This window comes from Streptopelia decaocto (assembly GCF_964273445.1).
Source record: "Streptopelia decaocto genome assembly, chromosome: 7".
In the NCBI taxonomy this organism is placed as follows: domain Eukaryota; kingdom Metazoa; phylum Chordata; class Aves; order Columbiformes; family Columbidae; genus Streptopelia; species Streptopelia decaocto.
Window position 1 is genome coordinate 7,437,686 of NC_138661.1, and position 25,293 is coordinate 7,462,978.

At 43.5% G+C, this 25,293-nt stretch overlaps 1 protein-coding gene across 1 annotated transcript in view; it reads left to right on the top strand.

The window, feature by feature from the left end:
• Positions 1-16,068: 16,068 nt before the first annotated feature.
• RHOJ (ras homolog family member J) overlaps positions 16,069-25,293 on the top strand; it is a 65,160-nt gene continuing 55,935 nt past the window's right edge. Inside the window, exon 1 of the mRNA XM_082058833.1 lies at positions 16,069-16,701. Coding sequence (XP_081914959.1) covers positions 16,524-16,701 — 178 coding nt within the window. The 5' untranslated portion in view covers positions 16,069-16,523. The remainder of the gene's footprint in view (positions 16,702-25,293) is intronic.

Genomic DNA, 25,293 nt, shown 5'->3' on the forward strand with positions numbered 1-25,293 from the left:
CCATATATATTTTTCCCATGTTACTGATAAAACCTGAGGGCACCAAATAGGAAGAATTCAAACAACACTATTTTTTTTCACTACTTACTTTCAGAGTTCCCTTATTCGACTTTAGACAAGTTGATATCAGCTTTGTTTAACATCCATATTCATTTTAATTTCACATTATTCTTCCCTCACCCGACATCACATTGTTTGTGGAAAGAATTAACCACAGCCAGGCCAAACAAGCTGTCGGGCAATGAAGATATTTCTGTTCCTGTCACAGATCAAGCTTGCTCTCACTCACCGCAAAACCCACAGCAAGAAGATTACAGAGGAAAGAAAAATTAGCGGCCACTGCCCCATCGTTTGTTACAATAATTTCCTACTATCAGTTCAGCTTCTTACCCTCATAATATTTGATTAAGAGTGTATTGGAAACAAAAGGAATCCTCCAAAAATCCTCCCCTCTGCTTTCATCTCAGTTATATAATCTACAACAAAGGGAGCAACCATCTCCTCCCCACCCCGGCATGGAAAAAATGCAAAATGCATCACTTGCAGAGGGTTGTTAAGCATCCTGGTTTAGGCTACTGCTCTATTAAAAGCCGTTTAATGACCACTAGGTGGGGAGAGAAACTTATTGTCCCAGAGTCCCTGGAAAACGTGCAAGCGGCACAATGCGTTCTCACTCCAAACCCACAGTTTTTAACCTGACATTTTCCCTTCCTCATCAGCAGATGGGTAGTGGAGGCCATGAATGAGATGTGACCAGAGACAAAGAAATCCTGCAGTATAGTCTGCAGGTTTCATTTATGATCTGTAGCTTTTCTGAGCTCAGTTGCAATCCCTGAGACACTGGATCTTGAATTTGATGATGGTGCAGGAGTGAGTTTAATATTATGCATGGAATATGTTGGGTCAAAGTAATTTTTAGGGTTAAGTTCCTTACTGAGGATTTATTTGGCAGAGGGATTTGGGTTATTGGTAGTTTCTTTACTTAGTAAATAGGAGGCATTTAAAGAAAGAACTGGGTTTGTGACTTGAGAGTCCCAGGAGCGAAGGGTCAAATTGTGAACATTTAAGAAAGATGACTGAAGAGATACAAGAGATTAATTATCTCTCCAGTTATCTCAGAGGTGCTAATGTTACCTGTTTCAAAAGATTCAGTCATCTAAGCTCTCACTATGCAAGTGCTTACAGGGGTGTCTAGGGTCTTTGGGGGGTGGATCTCTGTAAGGAGGTATCAGTCATTCTCTGTTGGCCACACCACAGCCAGACCCCCAAGTCAGGCACTTTTATGAATTGCATCCAACTAGCTGGAATTAATCTGGGCCTCTGTGTCTACATGCTGCCCTTGCAGAGCACTGTGAACCCTGGCAGTGTGAGCTCTAGATAGCAATACGAGCAATGCCAGGCTTCCAAACTTTCCACTGAAGACAGATACACAAGTAGTGAGTTGATGAAGGTGCTCTGCACTGCAGTGGCTACTCTCTACTCACACCCAGCTGTTTAGTTTAAAGCTAGATTGGGTCTGTCCCTACCACTCTGCATCACAGACGTGGCTGCAGCATAAACATGTCCTCAGAAACCTGAATGGCTGGTAGTTACTTTAGAAACAGAACCAGAAGTTGTCCTTCTCATTTGCAGTCTTAGCTGAGAATTACAACAACACCCACAAGCAACTGTGGTTGCTATAAAAATTATATCAGTCTCTTAGTCACCTTTCAGTAACAAATACCTTGAAAGCACTTGGCTTCAGTTCCTGTGAGTTTCTCACTTCATGCCTGGTAGTAAACAACATCATCCCTCAAACAAGATGTGAAGGTTGCCATGGAGCTCCCAAATCTTTTTGCTCCAGGAGAAGTTAATGTTTTAACTATAACATTTTGATGATGATATTCTGTGTGGTCTTTTTCTTCAACATTCCCTGATAGAGGGATCATTACCTATGACCAAATAAGAGATGTACTTGGCAGCTACTGCACTCATCTGCCAAGTTCAGTGTAATATACTTCCAAGAGGAACATCTGGCTCTGTAATTTTGTTCCTTGGCAATGCAGCTGTTGTGTACATGGCTGGCTACCCCTCTCTGCTGGCAGCTGTGAAACTGCATCAGGCTATGGTTTGGACACAGACTGATGCTTTACGATACTTGGATGTTCTTTGTCCTTTCTTTCATCCCAAACCTGCCTACACCTAGGAATAATTTTGCTTTTCAAATGAGCACAAATGGAAGTAACCAGGGAAGAATAGTAGTATGGGCCTATTTACCAGCTCACTAAAATCAGCAGCAGGTGTTAGTGAGCTGAAGAACACTGTAAGACCACTTGCAGTTAACAGGCATACATAGTCATATATGCTGTCCCTGTAGGGCATGAGAGAGAAAGGAACTCTTGTCTCAGCCAACCACAAGCCATTTTATGGAAGCTGCACTGAGATCTTAAGTGGATCTGAGACAGAAAGTAATGAGTTTTCAAGAGAATCTAAATGGAAGATTTATCTGTTCAACAACAGTAAAAATACGGGTGTACAGATTTGAGGCCACCACTGTTAAGTCTGCATAGAGGGAATGCAGCATTAGCAGCTACAGTGCTTCTTAAACACATGCTGACCACGGACATGGTGTGTCTCTAACTGTCAAGTAAAACCAAACCTTTTCAGAAACCATCAAAGTTCTACTCAGGATTCAGAGGATAAATGTCACAGAGCAATGGCCTGAAGCTAAGAGAATCAGAAGTTTTCATTTATGCTGGAGGAGAAATTCCTAGGCAGAAGAACAAAGGTCTGAGCCAAGAACAGGTGAAAATGGGGATAGTACGATGGATACCTTAAATCCACCTTCAGCAGCTGGGTGGGAGAAATGAGGCTTGCAGGGATGCGTGGAACAAGTTGGTTAATGTTATACAACATCCACTATTGGACAGAGGCTTGTACTGTGCAACGTAGAGATACTAGATAGCTCTGAATTATGCTTTCATGTTGGGTAATGTTTCCTTCACTGCTGAAGGGGAAGCAGACAAAAGAGGCTGTAAGTTACTAAAGACTGAAGAATCGATACTGGAGGACAGAGTTCTTGATTATAGCAACAGATCATGACTGGTATTGGAGGTAAAATCAAGAGATTACCTGTGAATGCAGAAGTGTCTTCCGACACAGCATTTCAAGTTTGTCAAGGAAAGGATGAAAGGATATCCCCCGTCTGAATAGAGTACATGACTAAGTGAACACTGCCATCAAATTGCATTAGGGTAAACGATCCTGAGACAAAACACCACAGGAAACCAAAAGTATAAGTCACCAAAAAAACCCGCAATACCTAAACTTGTGTTTACTGTGGCTATCATCACACTGTCTGTCAACAAAATAAAAAAGATTATTTGAGATGTCCAAGCATTACTATGCAACAGTATGCTCACACCAGAAGTGGGCAGAGCAGGAGCAGAGAGATCACAAGAGCACTGAGAATAGTTTTTCATGGAGACAAAGGAAAAGCTCACTTCAGATGATAAAATAATCTCCGTCAACCAATGAATAAAACATCCCTTCATTTTAAATTAGTTTACAGGTGACAAGGCAGTGTCCCCTCAGGAACAGTGATATTAGGGGTGTTAAAAGACTCCTACCTGTCTGCTCCCCAGAGAGCAGGAGTTTTGAAAGACCACAATAACAGAGCTCAGTAGCTCGAGGTGATACAAATCCTGCTTCTATATTGTAATGTTCCTACTTTAATTCTCCATGTTTTTTCCATCAAACAGCTGGAGTGTTCCCCAGGATTCAAACCACAGTTGGCCTCTGATGCTTGGTATAACCTTTTGAGCAGATAAACCCACCATTTTCTGTCAGGTACAGCTGAATGTTTGTTACAGCTCCCTGGTGAGTTGCTATGAAAACTAGTGTCAAATTAATAAAAGCCTTAGCGAAAAATGTCAAAGGGTCAGATGCTGCTCCATGTTTGGGGCTGCTAATTACAGAGCAGCAGGAGAGGTTGGGCTATCACCTGCTGGCGCTCTGCTCAACAGTTGTCTTAAACTAGAAAATGCCTTCGCGGTTGGACGCGGAGATCAGCTGCGAGAAGAGGTAGAGAAGGCAAAGCAAATAGCTTGTTAGGGTTTGAAAGCCCAAGTTTTCCTCCCACATCATTAAAAAAAAAAAAAAAAGCTGTGTGTACCCACAGTGGGAAACAACAGCTGTGAGCAGCTGCCTAATGCAAGAGGTAACCTCATGGTGATGTGAAATTTCAGATCCATCCTGCTCAGATATAAGTGTGCCTCCTATGATTTGAAAGGAAGAAAAAGAGGTGGGATGTGGTCATGCACCTGAGAAGATCTCATAGCTATATTGTCATATCCTCTTGGGGCTTCAAGGCCATTTTGAATTCACTCTTCTCAAAATGCAAAATTTATCAACCTGTTGCTTCCCAAGCTGATTTGTGTTGACTGGGAGCCAAGGGACTTGCCTGCCAAAGAAATTCAGTCACAAGGAAGTGTCCAGACTTGAATTTTGCCCCTTGGGGCAGAGCGGCTGCTAACGGTGTGAGCTGTGTGAGGCAACAAGTTTGAATCCAAACTCAAGCCCAGCCAACTGGGGCGATCTCAATAGGGACAGAAAACAACAGGAGAGTGAAAGAGCTGAACTAAGGCGTCTGTGCCATAAGGTTTTCATTGCTTGTGTCTTTACAGTCTTTGATACAGCTAGGTAGGAAGAGGGAGTTTACTTTTCCAAGTGACTTTTCCGAGCAACAATCTCCGCTGTTATGAAGAAACTTGGAGGAGTCCCAGTCCGAGCCCATGGGTTGTCTGCCCAGCAGCTAAGTGACACCCGGAGGACAGTTTTAGCACCTTACACCCTGCTGTCCAAAAATACTGCAGAGTGACAGATCCCACAGCAGGAAAATCCTATAAACAACTGCTCTGGCCCTGGTCTTGCATTCAAATCAACCTGCTGTAGGCACAGCACATGACTCAAAGGCATTTAAATTAGCAGGAGATAACCACTGATTTATGAGTCAAGGGCATGGGTTGCTATTTCTAGCAACACCACTACTTCACACGTCAGCTGGACAACACTTTCCGTTCCGGTTCCCCTGCTGTCATTTGCACCTTTATACTGGAAATCCTGTAAGGCTGGGGCTTCTGGGTTTCCCTGTACCTTTGTGCAATGCTTAATGTAACTGGAGCATGTTTCCACTGCGATCTTCAAAGCGCTGCTGAATGCAAATCCTATACAACAGCACAGAGCTACTGGAGCAGGAGCCACAATAACACGAGGGCAATTAAATTAAAGTATTATGCAAACATCAAATGAGAACACAAACCAGACCTTTTACTGAGACAAAAAGCACTAGTTAACTTCTTCCTTATTTCCACAAGCACGCGCTCACCCCAGTTCCATCAAAAGTGAGGCAGGCAGTGACATGGTTGAGTGCTGAAAGGCTGTTGCTCTGCTATTCACAGCATGACAAGTCGCAGAAAGATCTGTCACATGAACCGGCTCTTGTATGATTTCCCAATGGACTGTTTTCCAATCACCCATACCTCAGTGCAAATTTGGAAAAGGACTGATAACTGAACCTGGTCAAAAAAGTTGGCACCTCTCATGGGGACAGAATTTCTGAGGAGCTTCGCAGCTCCTTCTCTGGGGAAACCTATAAAGTAAGTTTCCTCTTTTCTTTTTTTTTTTTTTTTCCTTCTTTTTCATTTTCTTTCTTCTTATTTTTTCTTCACCAATAATCAAAATATGGCCCAAGATGATCTAGATTAAATTGAAAGAGGTGTTGAGATGTGTGGTGGCCATCCGAGCTGTACTTCCAGTGAGATAAAAAAATTAAAAATGCTCAAGACATCTAAGAAAAAGGATAAATGTGTATAAGCACTACACATTATTCAGACGTTTAATGAACGACTTTAACTGGGATTTTTCATTTATATTATTTATCCCGTAACTAACACAGCAAAATTTGTTTCAATGGCCACTTTGAAGGTGGATGAATCTCTGAAGATGATCTATAGGAAGGATTAAAAAACACTGTACCATTTCAAACAGTGTAATAGTAACAGGCTGAAATGAAGCATCTTATTCCTCATGTTCATTTGCCATCAAAGGAGAGGGCTCTCACCCATAACAGAGGGAAAGACATAATACCTTTCAGGACTCCAGTGCTTTCCCACCTCGGGTAGGGCTGAGACATGGCTGATAGACCTGCAGAGGGGACAGGAAGTATTGAAATGCTTTTGGAAGGCATCAGTTTTCTTTGCTATTGTGTACCTAAACAGCACCTACCACATGGGGCTCTCAGCTCAGCCAACAACAGTGATGAAGGCTGGTGGGCTCAGGATTAAACATGGGAGCCTGGCTCTGCCTTACTGTCATCATGAGCTCTGTGGCCAAGACATTACAGATGGATTGCTCTGGGGGATATGATTACAGAGTGGTTCCTGCAGCAGTGTGCTCTCGGGCTGCTTGGATACCCAAGTGGAAAAAGGAGTCGTCAGTCTGCGAAAAAAGGAAGGCTTCACAGCTGGGTCCCCTGACAAAAGCCAGTGCAACATATGGTCACAGGGCCCAGATGAGCACAGCAGGCCCAGAGCTTTGGGAAAAGCTTTTCCAAGAAAAAGTCCTACTAGGTGATGCCTACTGAGAGTAGATTGTGTCTCCAGATCGCCTGCTTTAGTTAAAGCACGTAAATTGGGGCTGCTCTGCTCCTGTCACTGATGAGCAAAGTCCATCAAAATCTGAAGTTTAAATTACAGATGCTTATCAGCTGCTTGCTCTTTTCAAGTTAGTTCCTCTAATGTTTTGCTTCGTATATTAAATAAACCCACTTGTTTCTAGATGTATGTTCATCTCCCTACCTCATTGATCCCCTCTGGAAAGAGGACATAGAAGCCTCTGCCCATAATCCACTTCAACAGGCGAGGAGGAGAAGTTACGTGCTTCTCTGCATATCCAAAAATGTAGAATTAATCCCAATGCAAGTCAAATAATCAGGTCTGATGCCTGCAGGGTGCAAATGAGAGAGACAAGAAAGAGAATGGACTCCTCTGATTGCCTCCTAAATATGTGCTGTAACAAACAGCAACCTGGATCTGACTATCACCCAATATGTCATGAAAATAGCAAAGAAATAATGTTGGAGTCAAGCTCAGTCAATAATATTAATAGTTCACTGGGAACTGATCCCCATATTATTCACTGTAGCTGTAGTCTACATCACATTTTTTTTGACAGAAACAATTATTAATGAGATCCTAATGACAGAAAAGTCATGATTTCCATTGTGACTGGAGGGTTCTGTATGAGTTCTTAAAATGTGACACAGTGCTGGCCCTCAGCGGTGCCTCTGGGAAGAGGCATAAAAAATACATATGCATGGCACTTGATTGTATGTTGAGACAGCGGAAAAGGCCAAGCTGTGTGGTGCATCTGACCACAGAATCACGGAGCAGCTGAGGTTGGCAGGGACCTCCAGAGGCCATCTGGTCCAAATCCCCTGCTCAAGCGGGGCCTCCTAGAGCCAGTTGTCCAGGACTATGTCTGAACAACTTTTGAATACCTCCAAGGATGGACATTTCACAACCTCTCTGACACATTACAGGACCTTTGACTCCAATGAAGTCAAACAAAATTGAAGATTCTTAGGACCCAACTTTTCCTGCTAAATCTCTGGAGATATCACCATTGCAAAATACACTTAAGACAATATGATCTCAAGTGCTTCTGAACAAAGGAAAATAACCCACAGGGAGTCCTGCCATTTAACAGTAGACACTGGAAGCAAACCCAGACACGTCTGAGATGGTGGCAAATGTGCAGCCAGTCTCATTTTAAATAAATGTGCCACTGTGGGAGAAGGGGGAGCAGGGAAAGGGAGCCCTGACCCTTAAAATCTTCATGGGGCTGCATTACTTGATCACAGGACAGTGCAGAACACAGCACCACACTGCAGTATTTTAACAGTCACAGTTTTCCAGTGATACACTATATCTAAAATTCACAAATGGCCAGTGCTAAATAAGCAGAGCTTCCTCCTGAGAGATGTCAGGGTCCCCTCGGAGGAGGAATGAGCCAGACAGAGACAAGAAAGAGGAGGCACAGATGAAATGGTTTCTAAATCAGCCTGAGAGCCAGTAACGCCTACCATGGCATGTCTGCAAAGCTGTGACTGCAGCTTATGCCACAGACAAACCAAACACATTAGCACAGGTACATTAACAGCAGTGTTACCTGCAGCAGAAGCTCTGCTGAACACTACAAAGCCCACTCAGATCTCTTGGAAAGCACTGGGGTGTATGCTGTAGAGAGCACAGAAACACATCTCCACAACACAAGCTCAGAGATCCCAGGCTGTGGAGCTTGGTGCAATTTGTAAACCCCTGAGAGGTCCCTGAGGAGGGATGCAGGGCTGTGCTAGTGTGACTGGTCAGTACCATGAGCATCCATGGAGGAGAGGAACTGAACCACTGGGACCTGCTGACAGTGATGACACCTGCTTGTCCCCTCTGCAGGGAGCTCTGGAGAACCACTGCAACCACTCCCTGGAGCTCTCATCTGGTCCTCTCTGGCAGTCCAAGGTACTCGATAAGTGTCTGATGGCTTTTGACCACAAGAAAATCTTGGCATGCAGTCCTGTAGAGCAGAAAGATATTACCATTCACTGAGCTATCAACCCATCCACACACACGGTCCGGCCCCTCTTTCCCCGAGTGGTAAGCTGCTAAGAAGTCCTTTGCATTTGCTGTGGTTGCAAAAATTACCTGCAAGTAGCCAGCAGACACTGGAAATGAAGACTTCAACTATATTCTACCTCTCCCACCCCCTTCCTTTGCATGTTCAGGTACTTGTAGGTCCTAAGGCATTGGCCTAGTGCTCTAACCTTAGGTCTCATGCAATTTTGGGCACACATTTCAGCAGCCTAGCTAGGGTGCCCACATTCCTCACCTATTTTACCACCATATTCAGGCACCTTTAAAGCAAGAGGATGATTTAGCGATGCAAATAAAACTTCCAATTGCTACAAAAGTAAGTTGCTGCTGCCAGCACTCCTCCCGTAACTCTCTCACTGGTGGAAAGCCAAGCTGTCCCTATAATGATTTGGGGGACTTCAAACAGAGGAAAATTAACATGAAGCGGGGAAAAAATATCGTAGAATCCTATGCATTTTCTCCTTTAAGAAGCTCACTATGAGGTGAGACCAAACATTTTATTGGTGATAATCAGCAAGTAAGTTAGTTTAGCTCTGCCATGGACCCACATCCTTCGAACAATGCAGGAGCTGGTTGCCTGCCCTGAAGATCTGCGATATAAATAGACAGAAAAAATATCCTATTTCACATAGGAGATAAAGGCATTAATTAAATTATCTTCTCTGCTTGTGCAAGTCTGAGCGGCAGGTTTGGGTGCTCCCAGGTCTCACTGCAGTGCCTTTACCACAAGGCTTTGCTGAGAACAGGCTCAGCAAGGAGACACTGCAGAAAACCCACCCATCACAATCTTGACATCACTTTGCTTTCCACCTTGGTCTTCTCCCATCTACCTGCTCTTGAAGTGTGGAGGCAGCACCAGCCTTCTGCTTATTTTTGAGCAGAGGCAGAAAGATCACATGAAACACAAAAGCACATTCCCTCCTTGGAAGCAGCCCGCTCACTTCTTTCCAAGAGAGTAAAAACTCTGCATGAATGTTTCATGAATCAGCCGTGTGTTCATTTCAACGAGAAAGCCAGCTTGGCAATTTGGCCTGGAAAGGGGGAAGCTGAAAACATACGTATTCCAACTGACACGTTTTTAGACATTAACTTTTTTCACCTATTGGATACATTACATTTGGTCACATCTAACTCAAGGAACTTTCTCTGCTTTTAAAGAAACTGAAGATTCTGCCCCAAGCATTACTCAGAATTGAACAAAACAGGTTTGTCCCTTTAATGACTTCTCTGAGTGGATGCACGCATGGTGCTAACTGGCCACAATTTTGGTGCCCTCCATGCAGCTTGATTTCCTGATTGCAGCCCTTTTATATTCCCAGCAGTCCACCATCTGCAGAAGCAAATTCCATTTCAAGATGCAGAAGAGGCATAGATGAGGTTCCCCCTTGTTTAACCTCCTGCTGTACTGCTCCTCCTAAAGTAAATGTAATTCAGAAAAAAAAAAAAAAATCCTCTATGGAAAATACAATGTGCGGGGGGAAGAAATTGCTTAAAGCGATATTTTTCCTGCTATGCTAATCCCATGCTGAATGTTTACCCAAGTCCACTTCTCTCCACTGTCCTAAGGGGAGGGGTAAACAGCTTTTGAGTCTCATCAGCTCTATTCTAGGGAGAGGAGAGCAGAGAGAGGAGAGAGTACAGAGGAGAGTAATGAGACAGCTATGCAAAAACAAAACCAGAAAGTAGTAAAGGCAAAGGCAACAGCCAGCAATTTTCTGGAAGGAAAGAGCCCTGATGCAAACAGAGGGATGCAGCAATGTGCCAGATGCACATAGTCCACCATCCAGAGACAGCTTCCACACCTCCAAGGAAGACTCTGCCTCAAAGTCCAAATACAAAATATTCATGAACAGAACAGCTGAAAATACAGACCCTGGACAAATACCTCCAGCTGTATGGATGGGTAAGAAACACAGCACTGTCTGCAGTCAGGGATGCAGAATGGACTGTAAGGTAACAAGCTGATCACCACCTCTCCTTGTTGAAAGCAGCCCTCCTCATTCACAAACATGCAAATACACCATGTGCAATTCTCATTATATAGCGGCTGTCTCTGCGAAGCAAGAGGGTACTCTGATGGACAGGACATGAATCATTTTTTGCTTGACCTCAACTCTCAAAAGTCATTTGTTTTATAAACTTATCTTTCCAAAGGGAAACCAAATGACACTAATTGTATCTATGGCAGCAGCATGAAACAGGGAACCTCCTACTTCTAGCATGGGCCACCATGGTGGTGGTGATGGTGACAACATGACTGACAGTGTGTGGTGGCTGTAGAGAGGCTTGATCTCACTCAACAGGCCTCAAAGCAGAATGTCAGCACCTGCCCTTCAGCAAGCAACTTCTAAAAAGGCTTCACGCAGAGAAATTCCATGCCTCCTGTGGTCACTGTCAAACTTATTTTTCCTCTGTCATTTGATGCTTCTGCTTTTCAATATATCAAATTTACTTGAGGTCTCAATGACCACTTCACTGGAGTTGGGGACTGATGAATGGGGCTGCCAGCAAGGAAGGGGAGGAGGGGATGGAAGGAGTAAGGTTAAAGTGCCCTCATTTCAATAATTCTTAGCACAATGTGGAGGGCCATACAGACAACCCAAGAACAAAGAGGAGCCATTCCAAGGCTACTCTGTCTAGGATGAGAGGTCCAGAAGGCTCAACTGATCTGGTAGTTGTAGGGAGGTCTTGAAGTCCCAAATTCACTTAACTGCAAGGGTCTTTCTCTTACTGTATCACAGACCAGGAAAGGTCCTGAATCTGATAGCCAGTGAAACTTGGTTTTTAACAGCACAGTGAAAGGCTTAACATGGTTCTGCTATGCTCATCCCAATATGGACACAATTCCTGCACTAAAAATCTCTGACAATCTAAACAGATTAGACAAAGGATAAGAAAAAAATTGAGGAAAATTGCCTGAAGTAAATTTACAGTTCAGTAGCAGTGCCAGAACCTCATTCTCACATCACTGGTAGGTGGAAGGAGGGAGGTTGGACAAGGGTGCTTCTGACAGCGAGAGGTGGAGAGGAAAGTTTCGCAACAGTACAGTCACCCTCAAAATCTTCCACTCCATGGAGTTTCATCTTATGGGTGAAATGTAGTGACAGATCTGCTCAGTTTAGGGCAAGGGATGATGAAGGAGAGGGTTCAGGAGGACAAGACCTGAGGAAAGATGAGAGTCCTATCAAATACAGGTGGCCAAGTCTGGTTAATGGAGAAAATTCCTCTGGCTTCCAAGTTTTAAGTTCATAAGGTTGCCCAAAAGACCACTGCACTACAGGAGGCACTGGGGAGAAAATATGGGAGTGGCAGGGTGGGCCAGGTGAAGAGGAACAGGTTGCCAGAGAGGTGGTGGATGCCCCATCCCTGGAGACATCCCAGGCCAGGCTGGACAGGGCTCTGAGCAACCGGATTTGGTTGAAGATGTCACTAGTCATTGCAGGGGATTGGACTAGATGAGCTTTGAAGGTCCCATCCAACCCAAACAATTGATTCTATGATTCTACAATTCTGTGATTCTATGAAGAGAGCTAGAAGAGTGTGATACATCATCATGGCATTTTTTTTCTCTCCACAAGCCTGCAGAGAAATATAGAGTTAATTGGCAAACATATTGCTTAATGCAGAACTAATTAACAAATTAGCAAGTCGTTCTCCTACAGATCTTCTCACCAAAATTTCTTACACCAGCCTTGAACTTGCTAGTCCCCAGGGAAGCAGCTCTAAGGACCACCCTGTCAGACCTGCACTGCTGAAGATGAAGCTGATGCTTCTACACAGATGTGTGGGAGTTGGACATACTCTGCAGTGCCTGGATATAGATCTACTGCCCAAGAATTTGTTAACTAAAAAAAGGTCAGAGGAACTTCAGTTAAAGAAGAGCTCTTTGCTTGCGAGATGTTGCTAGAAAGTGCCTCAGGTGTCATCTTCACAGTGCTAATAGCACCTGCCTGTATCTGTTATGGTTATTTAGCCTCCCTTCTTGACATGGTGGTCTTAGCTAGAAGCTTGTAAAATAGGTATGAAATAAACTGGGTTACATACTGGAGAATCACCTGCATTTAAACAAGTTTTCTGATCATTCAGTCTAGTTGGATTTACTTTTTTACTTCAGGCACTTCTTTCCAAATTTCATGTCTTGGAACCAACCTGCTCTTATTGGATTTGTGGGATGGGAAAGGCCGAGATCTTGTGAGCAAATCTGACCATTTCTAACCTGATTAGTGAAAAAGCAAAAAAGCCCTGGATCCAGATTAAATCACCAGACCTTCTGAGCTTTGTTAATCATCACCGATAACCCTGGGATTTCCATGCTGGGGCTCATAGGCAGCTCCATTGTGTAGAAGGAGTCTTAGGGGAGCTGAAACTTGCACAGCAACTGCAGAAGACTCAGCTTAACCTAAAGCATTGCCACTTGCAATTTGCAGGTTAAGAAATCTTTTGTAAAACCTAACAGGATTGTCTCAAACTTTGTTAGGCTGCTAGATGACAGGGCTGGCTGTTAATTCACACAGCAGATTCAAGGCCAACTTTGCAAGTAAAACGTATGACCCTGAAGTAGCAGGAGGGTTGATGGCATTTCAGTGAAAAGTGTAAAAGAAAGTGATTATACCTTGTTACAATTAAACCAGCTCTTAAGATGTTTTGGTCCAGCTGATCTGAATGATGCCAAACCACGTTAAAGTAATGAGATTAAATAAAACATGGTTTTAGTTCAGATACAGGTCTTACAACTCCTCTAAAGCTGTACATATCATCTATATAGGTAAAGCAAAAAATGTAGCACTGAATTTGAGTTGTACAGGAAAGATGTCAGCTTTTCTCACCTTCAAGATAAACTTATCCTGTTGTCATCTTCCAGGCAACCCTTTAGATAGGCTCTAACAGCGTAGCCGCACTGCCATTATGCATGCTAAGGGATGTAAGTTATTCTATTGATGCATCTTAACTAAAATTGATTCCCCACAAAGCTTCCCAAACATCAGAGCTTAGAAATGGAAGGATTTGCAAAGACCCTCTTGTTCAGCCCCTTGGTAGTATGAGCATCACAAAAGTTAAACCCTTTAAGCAATTTTGAAAGACTCTTGAAATCTGAAACACTTTAAAGAAAAAAAAAAAAGGCGGAAAGGAGAATAAAGTATCTTAAAGCTTCAAGAGATACAGCAAGGGAATTTCATTGTTTAAACTGTTGCAAAAAATATCGCGATGGTCACAGTCATGCTGAGACTTGCCTGGCTCTATGGCCAGCGCGATTTTGTTGTAGGCCTAAATCTGGCCTAACTAGCATTAAGGCTTGCCTTAACTATGGTATGTCTGATGTTGAAAAAGGTTGCAGGTAGATTATGCCTGTGTAAAATGGGAAGTGAGATAGCTGTTGCTTTTGTCTGATGGATACAATGGGGAACTGAACCATGAATTATTGATTTTTTTCTGCTTCCTCAGCCTCTTTTGTTACCTTGCAACAGCATGCACTTACTCATATATTTGGCAACAAGGTCTCTGGGTTGGTAAGCAAAGGCATAAGGAGTATGAGTGCATCTACTCAGCTATGTAATAACTAAAGAGAGGCACAAGCTTGGAGTTTGGCCCAATGCAACAAGAAAGAAGCTTAAAGAACAAAACCTTGTAACACTTGATGCCCTCCAGGATGACCCAGCTATGCTGCTAATGGTGGAAAAGATCAGCAGAGTGAATGCTTGGAGAATGGTGGTTTAGATACCCAGAGCTCACAGGTTTTCTTGGATAAATCTCAGCCTTAGGCTATAGTTTTGAAGCTAAGAGGGTGCTCCCTGAACTCCAAACTGGTGAAACCCTTTAGTGATGCCCTGTGACAGCAGTTGAGATGCTGGACCTAACACTGCCTACTAAAATCCCTGTTGTCAATAGGGAGGAGGACATGAAGAAAATGAAGATGGTGCATAAATTACTGAATGACCAAGATTCCTGATAAGAGATGGCAAATGGAGCCCTGGGGCCTTCCAGGTAAGCAGAAAAACCTTGTTCAACCTTGGTGACATGTTTTATCCATTTACCGCCTCCTGGGGAGGTGTTGAGAGCTGATCCAATGTACATCTAGATCCCTGAAGAGCTCTGACACACATGGGGCTTAGCCTGTCCATGCAAGACTGCAAATGGGTCTGCTGAGCCCCTACACTGCAAACATCAAAGGACATGCAATTTAGGGCTAAGGAAGTTCATTATTGAGGCTGAGTTTGTCTTTATTCACACAGTTTGGGGCTAAGAGTTCATTTTTAAGGTTGTCTTGGTCTTTACACTTCCAGGTGTGCATCACTTGGAGCCTGCATGTGCTTTGGGGAATTTCTTTACAGCCAGCCATGGTGGGGGATGCATTTAGCACCCATGTACTTCCCCGGTTGTTTCCCCCCTTATCGTGGAAGGGAAGTGCAGCCAGCGGGATGTGCTGGGCTGAGGTACTGGGGTTTTTGTTAATGTCTGGCTCACTTCTGCTGGAAATTGCAAAACCTTTCCTGTGGAAGGAGCAGGGAGTTTGGCCCTTCGTGTGAATATAGACTGTTACATATGCAAATTGAAAGAAGCCTTAGGAGGCACGTGAAACACCAGAACAAAACTGATGAGAAGGCAGGAATCATACAGTTCAAAGCTGGTTTTCCACAGACTGCTATGCAGTGGTTTTATTTTTTTTTTTCATTTTTTAATTCCTCTAACTCGTAATTAATCTTCTTTTTCTCTATATATCTCCATCTGTGTTTACAGTAAGGCAGGGGGGAGTCCCTCTTTTTCATTTTTTGGGTGGATGGGGGAAATTCAAAAGAGTGGAAATGCTTAAATTGAAAAAAAATCAAAATTATTAAAAAATCAATTACTTATTTATTATTTCTAGCCAAATGCTTTGAAGAGCTATAGAGAAACTTGACATTAATCTCTACCTAACCACTACAGCTCCGGTCTGCATTTCCACCTCCCACCTTCCACTCCCAAATGTAAGAAAATACCGATCCTGAGATCAGAGGAAATCGTGCCTTGGAATGACAGACAACCCTGACACACGGACACAGCTCGCAGCCTCCCTGGCCATGTAGGTCCAATATCCGTGTCTTTCACGATCTCCCCAAAATCCTCCTCGCCGGTCTCGGTGCCGGCAGCCCCGAGAGCAGCTCCAGCACAGGATGGAGCAAGAAGCCTAAAAACTTCATTCTGCAGAGAGACCTCTAGTGTTTTTCTTTCTCCACGTCCTGGCAGAGTTCCTCCAAAGTACAAATACACACAGAGCTCCCATTGTTTGCAGCCCTTCACAAGCCCACTGATCCTAATATGGAATTCAGCAGGAAACCCATGATTTCCTGACACACAGCAAGCTGGAGAAAGAAAGGAAAAACTCCATTAAAAACCTCCAGGCTCTCCTCCATGTTAGAAATGAAATGGAAAATGGAGTGGATTTAACAGGAATCCCTGATTCCTGCAGCCAGGCTGGAGGAAGGGAGACGCGAATCAAAGCCACAGGCTGCTGATATTTTTTAAATCGCAATAAATACTGAGAACTCCAGGACAGGATGAGGATTTCCTGACTCGGACGAACAAGAAAGGACAGATCGCACTTTTTTATTGTATTCCTCTCTGTATATTTAATTTATTCACCTCGATGATCCTCTTGACTGATCTGGCAATTGTTAGAAGCGGCTGTGACAGCCTGGAAACATTAGTATGATTTCCTGAGTTTCAGATTTGCTGCACCACCATCCTCCCCCCCCCCCCAACTCCAAACTCAGGAAAAGTCAATACAATCGCACTTCATTTTTCCTTCATGTGCACTTGGAAGTCCTGGGAGCAGCAAGAGCAGCAGCAGCAGCAGCAAGAATGAACTGCAAGGAAGAAGATGACAACTGCACTGACGGGAGCAGCAATAACACGAAGAAGATGTTAAAATGTGTGGTGGTTGGGGATGGTGCCGTCGGGAAAACCTGTTTGCTGATGAGTTATGCCAATGATGCCTTCCCAGAGGAGTATGTGCCCACAGTGTTTGACCACTATGCAGGTAAGAAAGTGCTTTAAAAGGAGTTTAATTGGGAGCTGCAGGAGACCCAGGTGGGAGGTAAAGGGAGATCAAGGAGAGGAGAGGACGTTTCAAAGGGGATTCATGGGTTACTTCTTGTCCGGGAATGTGATTCAGGCCTGGATGGTAGCCAGGGCAGCTTAGATGGCAGCTCATACAATTGGGGCAATGCAGGATTTATTCAGAGAACTTATTTGTTTGCTTCTGATTTTTATTGTGGTTTTGGCAAATAAGCAGCATTAGGGATGCAATTAAATCCACTGGATTTTCCGGACAACAAATATAATTCAGCTTCCATTGGGTTATATTCAACTACTTCATTTGTTTTTGAAATTCTGAAGTTCTGAACTTTGCAGGCTGCAGTTATGATGGAGACTATATATATATATATATATATATACACACACACATATATATAAAAATATGTTATCAGTGATCTTGTGCTCCATGGTGAATGATGCATAAATTACAATATTTATCTCCTATTTAAGGAGTAATCTTTGAGAAAACCAGCATATTCTCTTTCAATGCTGCCAGAATATAACTCTCCTTTAAGAGGCATTTGTTACTGGTCTATAAATAGAATTCAATGCTATAACTTGATGGTATGGAAAGCAGAAGTGGTGACTGGTTTGAATGCTCTATAGTGAGGGAATTTGTAGTATAAGAAAAAAATACAAATATAGTGAAGATCATTGGTGATGTTCACTGTGTCCTTGTGCAAAACAGACCCACAGATAAAGTGTAATATTCACAGGCCTCTTTTTGTAGCAGTTACTTACTCTACCCAGCTGTGTCCAAAGTTGTAACACAGATGGGGTGATAGGCTAAAACTGTTGCTCAAACTTCTTAAATTTTCCTGTCCCGGATTCTGCTGTTTTTTTTTCTCTGCCTGCTCATTTGGCTTATGGTTGTTATTGTTTATGAGAACCCTGAAAAACAGGTTCTAGAAGCACTGGAAAACTCATTGCTTATCTTGCAGCAGCAGTTGGAGTTTCCTTCATTCTCTCCCCACCTCCTTAAAAACTGAATTTTCATGGCGTGGCTTATCATAGATTTGGTATTCTGTAATGGGAAAATGTCTGTTTTCATTCTGGCTTTGTGTCAGGTTTAGCAGATGAACTGGCCAAATGAGAAAGCTGTGTAATTGCAGAATCTGATATATGGAAATGTGAAGACCTTTTCTTCCACAAGAGTGGGCAGCGTCACTTCTAATGCAAGCAACACTCTCTTTTCTCCACTCTTCCCACCACACAAATTAAATGACCACTTTAGAAAAAAACCTTTACCCTGACAAGATATAAGAACAAACAGTGCATGCTGTAAATATGTGCTTCTATGAGCCAAAAATATTAAGGAAGCCTCACTGCGTGAATTTATGTCTTATATTGCTACAGCAACCCCTTTTCCATGATAAGCTGAGATCTGCTTGTCCCTTACAGCCTCACTCCCCAGCAACACGCAGGTCCCAGCACCCACAACCCTTCTCTCCCTCTCCCATGCCCTGCAAATATTTCTGTGTACAGAAAAAGCCATATGACAGCAGATACCAGAGCACATACACACCAACCCATGGGCTGGGGTATTTGGTGTGAGCGTGGGGGCACACGTGTGTGCACGGGGGCTGTGGGCACACGTAGGTGCTGATGCCAGCCGGGCTGGCACTCTGTCGGGACACCACGCTGAGTTTCTCTTCCCTGCCCCAGTGACTCGCAGAGACTTGCTTTGATTTTGTTTCCTCTCTGTCAGAAGGGGTAGAAATTGCCAGTGGGCTCAGAATTTACTGAGGGAGAGGAGGACTGGGAGAAGGAAGATGAAGAGTGGTCTTGTGTGATCCTTATTTCCTTAGGGCACCAGGTAAAAGCACTTTTAAATCAAGCCACATTTTCGTGGTTTGAAGATTTAGACATCTAAAATAACTCCTGCTATCCTTATTTGTCTTCTTAACTATCTTAGCACATAAATGTAAACCAGAAATGTTTTCAATGAGAAAGTCCAAAAAGATAAGGGAAAAAATAGCTCTTTATATTAACATGCTATTCTGAGACAAACCCTGTCCAGTGGCAGTGGCCAAAACTAGTATTGATCAAAAATGGAATTTCAGTTTTTTGAGAAATCCCATGATTTATAAAACCAATTTCACTACAAAACTGCACACAGGAGCAGTGGGAATGACTTCTGAAAGCAGAGTGCTGGAGAAAAACCAGCTCATATAACATGAAAATATTACACAACATAAAGTATAACATAAACTTATTTAAAATACCCTGGGGATTGACAGAGAAAAGAGATCACTTTGGGCAACCTTACCCCTGGGATCACAGCCTCTAGGATATTCCGTGACAACAGCCCCTTCCACATCTATCTGCGTGGCAACCCATGGTCAAGAGGAGAGGTGACACAGCAAGACCACGGGCATGGTGGTACCACAGGCATCATGGCATTCAGGGAGGCTTCACGTGCAGACAGATCCTGCAGGATGGTTGAGGGTCAGGAAAATCCCACTTTCATTTACCCTGGAGAACTTGTTTTTTCTGCCCCTGCCCTTGCTGTGCTGAAACCAACTGTTTCAACTTTTCCTAATGAGCTGAAACCTTTTGATTCAGTTCTCCTGTGCTGGAAATGCTCAAAAGCAATTATTTGCTGCAGATTTTTGCAAAGCTGTACTTTCCATTGAAGGTTTTTCACCCAGGCATTATTACCCACAGTGGTGTGTTAGCAAGTGCTTCCTCTTGCCTCACCAGGTCACAACCTGGTTGTGAGTCCCAGGGCATTTACCAATTTCCTTCTTTCTAATGGAAAACGTAGGAAGAGGGGGAAGCGTTAAAAAACAAGGATTCCAGTGGTGATCTCAGAGCAGTTTCTCACTGCCACGACTCCAGCGACTTAGGGAGACAGTGATACTATCCAGCCCAGTGTTGGGAAAAGCTCCAGATGCACCACAGCCGTGGCCAAGGCGTTAACTGTTCGTGGCCCCGCAGCACCAGCCACGTTTACTTGCCCTGCTGCATTCTGTCTTTTTAGTTCCTTCCCTGGGCAGGATTTCGTGGCACAGGTGAAGGGAGTGACAAGGGTGGCCCAGAGGAAGTAACCACCACTTCAAAGGGCTGAGCTCCAACAGTATTATTAATACACAGAATTTATTCGGTGTCTTTCATATGAAAGGGCTTAAATCCACTTTATAGAATTTGGGCCCAACCTGCCTCTAGGAAATCAAAGGCAATACATGGATTTCACCCTGGGAAGGAACAAGCTTCCTGCAGGTATCTCACACAGCATTTACAACTCAGATATGGTGATGCCTGGGACAAAAGGCTGTTGGTGTTTCACCATGTATGCAGCTGCCCTGTAGAGAAGTCCAAACTACTTATTAGCTCTCCACTAGTAATATTCTGCCACAGAATTCACCCACAGCCCACAAAAATGAATTTTTTCAGGGCCTGTTGCCAGGGCTGAGATGTGATGGATGTAACATAGGATCAGAGACAGTGCCACACAGAAATCTTTTACTTGTATATGAAAAGAGTTTGTTTTGTTGAATGTGTGGCAGTTTACAAGTCTCTCATTTCTCAAGGTATTTTGAAGAGGGTTTGCTGAAGGCCAGAGCCCCAGGTAGGTTTCCTCACCTTTGGTGAATTTCCAGGTCCCACACTGAAAGGGTTTAGCCACAAGGTAAATTGCTATTTCGAGGGCAGGCAAACCAAAGTGCTACCCCCGTGACAAACAGGATATTACTGGTAATAACTGTAACAATAGGGACTGTTTGGATAGTGAGTAGATGCTTAAGCATACTGGTTCCATTCCGTCTTTTGAACATCTAATGCTTATTTTCCGTGAACAAAGGTCTCTCAGCCAGGGTGACTTGTATTGTGTCTAGCTATGTGAGCTTATAAATGTTTAATTAGGGCTGAGGTTGCACCAACAAAAAAAAAAAATCAATTAAACTACTAACAAAGTTGGTTTAATAGTACCAAAAATAAATGGCTTGCTCTATGAAATACAGAAGGCAGATGTGTGTCATTTGTTATTCAGGCAGCCACTGAGCATCCCATTTGATATTCATGAACCCTAAAAACCCAGCAATTTTTAACATGAAATTTATTCACCCTAAAATTTCTATTCAGGCTTCCTAGAGAGGTGTTTGATGCCCGAAGCCTAGCAGTGTTTAAGAGGCATTTGGACAATGCCCTTAATAAGTTGCTTTGACTTTTGGTCAGCCCTGAAGTGGGCAGGCACTCAGACAAGGTGATCATTGTAGGTTTTGTCTAGCTGGAACTATTCTATTCTATACTATTCTAAAAGCCTCAATGACTGAGGAGTGGTACCAATGCCAAGAAACTAACTTGGCCCACTGTGTAAACAAAGGTGAATGGACTCAGATGGTTGAAGTCTAAGAAGAGGATGGTGACTCTTAAACTGTCTGGTTCAAGCATAGCACATAGATAAATGTCATACAAATAGCTTTAGGAGCTGAAGTTGCATCTTTGATAAATGAGAGAGGTCAGTCCCTCCAAAGGAGATCTGAAAAGCATCTGCACTAAAGACATAATGTAGATGGCGTAATTATGTCCCTCCCTCCCCTCATGTGTCGGCACAAACTGGTGAACATTTATAAATAGTGAATCCATTTGAAAAAAATTAGCAGCGGAATGTGATCAGCTAATGAACAGCATACAGAATAGTTCAGCCATGAGTAAAGCTCTGTAAATTAAAAGCAATATAGAAGAAAACAGCTGTTAATCACTGTTAGGAGGCACATTTTTTGTTCTTTAGTGATGGTTTAATCTAATCTGTCTGATTTTACACTGAAGTGAGCTGGGGCACTCACTGGTCTTGCAGAGTAATGATTCCAACCTTGGTGGCCAGGCAAGTCATGTGGGAAGGAAGAGTCTTCTGCTCTGCCATTTTTATTAGCACAGAAACACCACTGCTCTTCTTGCCCAGAGCAGTCAGCTTGTACCTGTGCAAAGCCACAAATCTTTCATAACCTGCTCGTATACCATAGGACTGACTCAAATTCTCATGTCCTTCCACGAAAGAGAGCAGTTGGAAGTAAGCTGTCACCAACCATGGGTGGCCACTCTCAGTCCTGGGGCAGGCAGGAGCACCCAAGGGAGACTGGAACTACCTTGACACTATCAACAGGCCATGCGCTGAGGAGCTTTGCCTTGTAGCCTCTCCCCTTGGGGGTGGAACCGCCGACTAAGACATGGTAGAAACCAGATGGGAGCTGTAACATCCCAAATTTCTGCAACTACAGGCACAAGAGCACATCTGTCCACACTTCTGCCATGCCAGTTGTTTTTAACTGATTGCTGATGCGCACTGATTTCGAACCATCTCTGCTTGCCTTGGTGTGTATGCCATGGCTTAAACCCCACACCATCACTTTTTTTCCCCTGTTGAAACTTTATTAGACGGGAAGAGACTGCCCAAGGAGATCTGCAAATTCTGCATGGGTGCTGCCGTGGGAGTCTTCACACTATCACATTCTTGAGACAGTTGTCTCCCATAAACAGTCTGGGTAGCACATGAGAGAAATGCTTCATGAAATGTTTGGGGTCATTAAACTGAAAGAGCTATAAATAGCACTGAAAGAGAGCTGTGATGTTTATTTGCATGGATGTTTGTAAGTTGTTGGGGTTTTTTCCTTTTAATGTTCATCCAATTTTGATTGTACAGATCTGAACTTTATCCTCGAGACAAGAAAGCATTGAATCTTTTAAGATCTGACTCTTTAGACCAGCAGCCACAGAATAGATATGTTCATTTTGCTTCTCAGGAGCTAAAAGGACTTTTCTGCCATTTTTTCTGGTATCATCCAAAAGAAACCAGGGATCTCATTAAAACCTTCAAGATATGACACAACAGAAATCTACCAGGGCAATTCAGAGGTTTTCAGGCTGGCTTTTTTGAAGAGAAATTTTACAGAACCACTTAATTCTTAAACTCCCTATGAAAGGTTTAATTCTGTGTTCCCATGTCACATAAGCTAGAGGAGATCTAGTAATCCTCATGCTTTTCACATCCAGGAAGCCTAAACAGCCTTTATACCGAAAAGGTGCTTTTTGGCGGACTCACTGTGGTTATTCCACATTCAGATGAAACAGACACCACATACACGCCCAAGCATCTTCAGACCTTTTTCTTCTGCAGGTGTTTTACGGTATGTGAAGACTCGAGATAACTATCACTCATACCTCTCTTCCTCACACACATCCCTGTGTTGTCCTGTGGGTGCACAATCCACATGAAGCTGATGGAGACAGAGGTGTGTGCATGCTCTGTGATCCTGTTCATGCAGGGTGGATTGCTTCTGCAGCAGTGCCTGAGAGCTGTGGTGACAAAGTCCCCATTGTCCCCTGGCTCTACTGAAAGGCAGCTGTGGCTGGGGAGGAGCCTGCAGCACCTGAGCTGCTTCTTACCTTTGCCTCTGGCTCTGTTACACAGCTTCTCTTGGTACTGTTGCCATTCCTAGTTTGATTTTATATGTACAAAATCTTTATGTTACAAAGAGACACAAAAGAGCCCTGCACCAATCCCTCCCATCCTCAACAGCATCTTGCTGAATCACCCAGAAGCTGCTGCAGCCCCTTGCAGGGAACTGATTGCTTCATCGAGTATCAGCAGTCAATGGATGTTCTTGTGCATCAAGCACAGCAGGGGACAATGCTGCACCATGAATACCATTTAAAGCCTAAAAACTAGACGTAGAGAATAAGCAAACTGCAATGCACATCAATGATAGCGCCAGGAGTTAGAGAAGTAGATGAAGCATCCACCCTAAATTCCACCTAAGCCTCTCTGTCTACTATTTTGTATGATCTATGTGGTGTTTGAAGGGCAATAGGAAACATGAAGAGTACTAAGCAAATAATTAGACAGTTTGAATGTGTATTGGTGGCTCAGAAGTGGAATGATGGGGTTTTTTAAGGTCAAGCACAATCCTGAGGGAATGAGTTAGAAATACGACAAAGTCAAATGGCTTAAATATTTCTTTGCATGATATGTAATTAACCCAAGGAACTTATCACTGTGCAGAAGTTATAGAGGACAAAATTTTAACAAGGTTTGCAAAAAGAAAGGTTGGACCAGATATCAGGGAGATCAAGTGCTACCATAAGCTAATGAAAAAGACTTCTGCAAGAGATAATAAAACCTGACCTGACACCACCTTCTGTTAGAGGCCAGGGTAAGACCTAAATTTGGTCTGATGAATGGCAAATTATCTTAAATCTGCTCACTGCTACATCAGAGATGAGGACTTGACTCCTTGGGCTGTGGGTTTGACCCAATCTAGCACTCTGGTACTCAGTGCTGTAGAAAGGGACTCTTTGGAATTATTCTTCTGATGTATGGATAGGCAAATAGATTTTGAAATTTTGCTCATGTGGCAATGGACTGATCCAAAGAGGCGTGGAGGATTTGTTTGGAGCATGAAGAAGGTTTACAGTGACAACGATGAGAAAATGACCCTTTTCTTTTCCACTACTCCAAGACAGTCAGCCTTAGTCTTTCCCTCCCTTCCTAATCAGTGTAACATTGCAGGAGGTGACATCAGCTTAAGAAAACCAAAAGTGAAACTGTGGCCCCTGGTCCTTGAAGGGCAATCTCTATGGCTTGAACTTGAATCACAGAATCATAGAATCATTTCAGTTGGAAGAGACCCTCAGGATCGAGTCCAACCATGACCTAACCTGACTCTAGCACTAAACCATGGCCCTGAGAACCTCATCTAAACACCTTATAAACCCCTCCAGAGAGGGTGACTCCATCACTTCCCTGGGCAGCCTGTTCCAACACACAACAACCCTTTCTGTGAAGAATTTTTTCTTAATATCCAATCTAAACCTCCCCGGGTACAACTTGAGGCTATTTCCTCTTGTCTTATCACTTGCTGCTTGGGAGAAGAGACCAACCCCCCTCCATGCTACAACCTCCTTTCAGGTAGTTGCAGACAGTGATAAGGTCTCCCCTCAGCCTCCTTTTCTCCAGGCTGAACAGCTGCAGTTCCCTCAACCGTTCCCCATCACACTTGTGCTCCAGGCCCCTCACCAGCTTTGTCGCTTTCTCTGCACTCCCTCTAGTATTTCAATGTCCCTCTTATGATGAGGGGCCCAAAACTGAACACAGTATTCAAGGTGCAGCCTCACCAGCACCAAGTACCGTCGCACAATCCCTTCCCTAGTCCTGCTGGCCACACTATTCCTGATACAAGCCAGGATGCTGTTAGCCTTTTTGGCCACCTGGGCACATGCTGGCTATATTCAGCCATCTGAAATCACATCCACTATCTTAAAATCAATAATTGACTCAGCACATGTGGCCAGCCATCCACACCAGGGGTAAAGCCACTTACAGGTGATGCTAGACCAGATGCATGTTGACAGACAGGCAGATGCTTTTCAACAGCAGATGCTCCACATGTAGAAAAGAAAAATAATAACTTTGCAAACTCTAATCAACCAAAATTTTTAAACATGTACAAACTTCTTTGTTTCTGCAGGACGTGGCAGTGTTTTTAGTAAGACATCGTTATGATGACGTAGTTACTCATTAAGCCAATGCAGAATA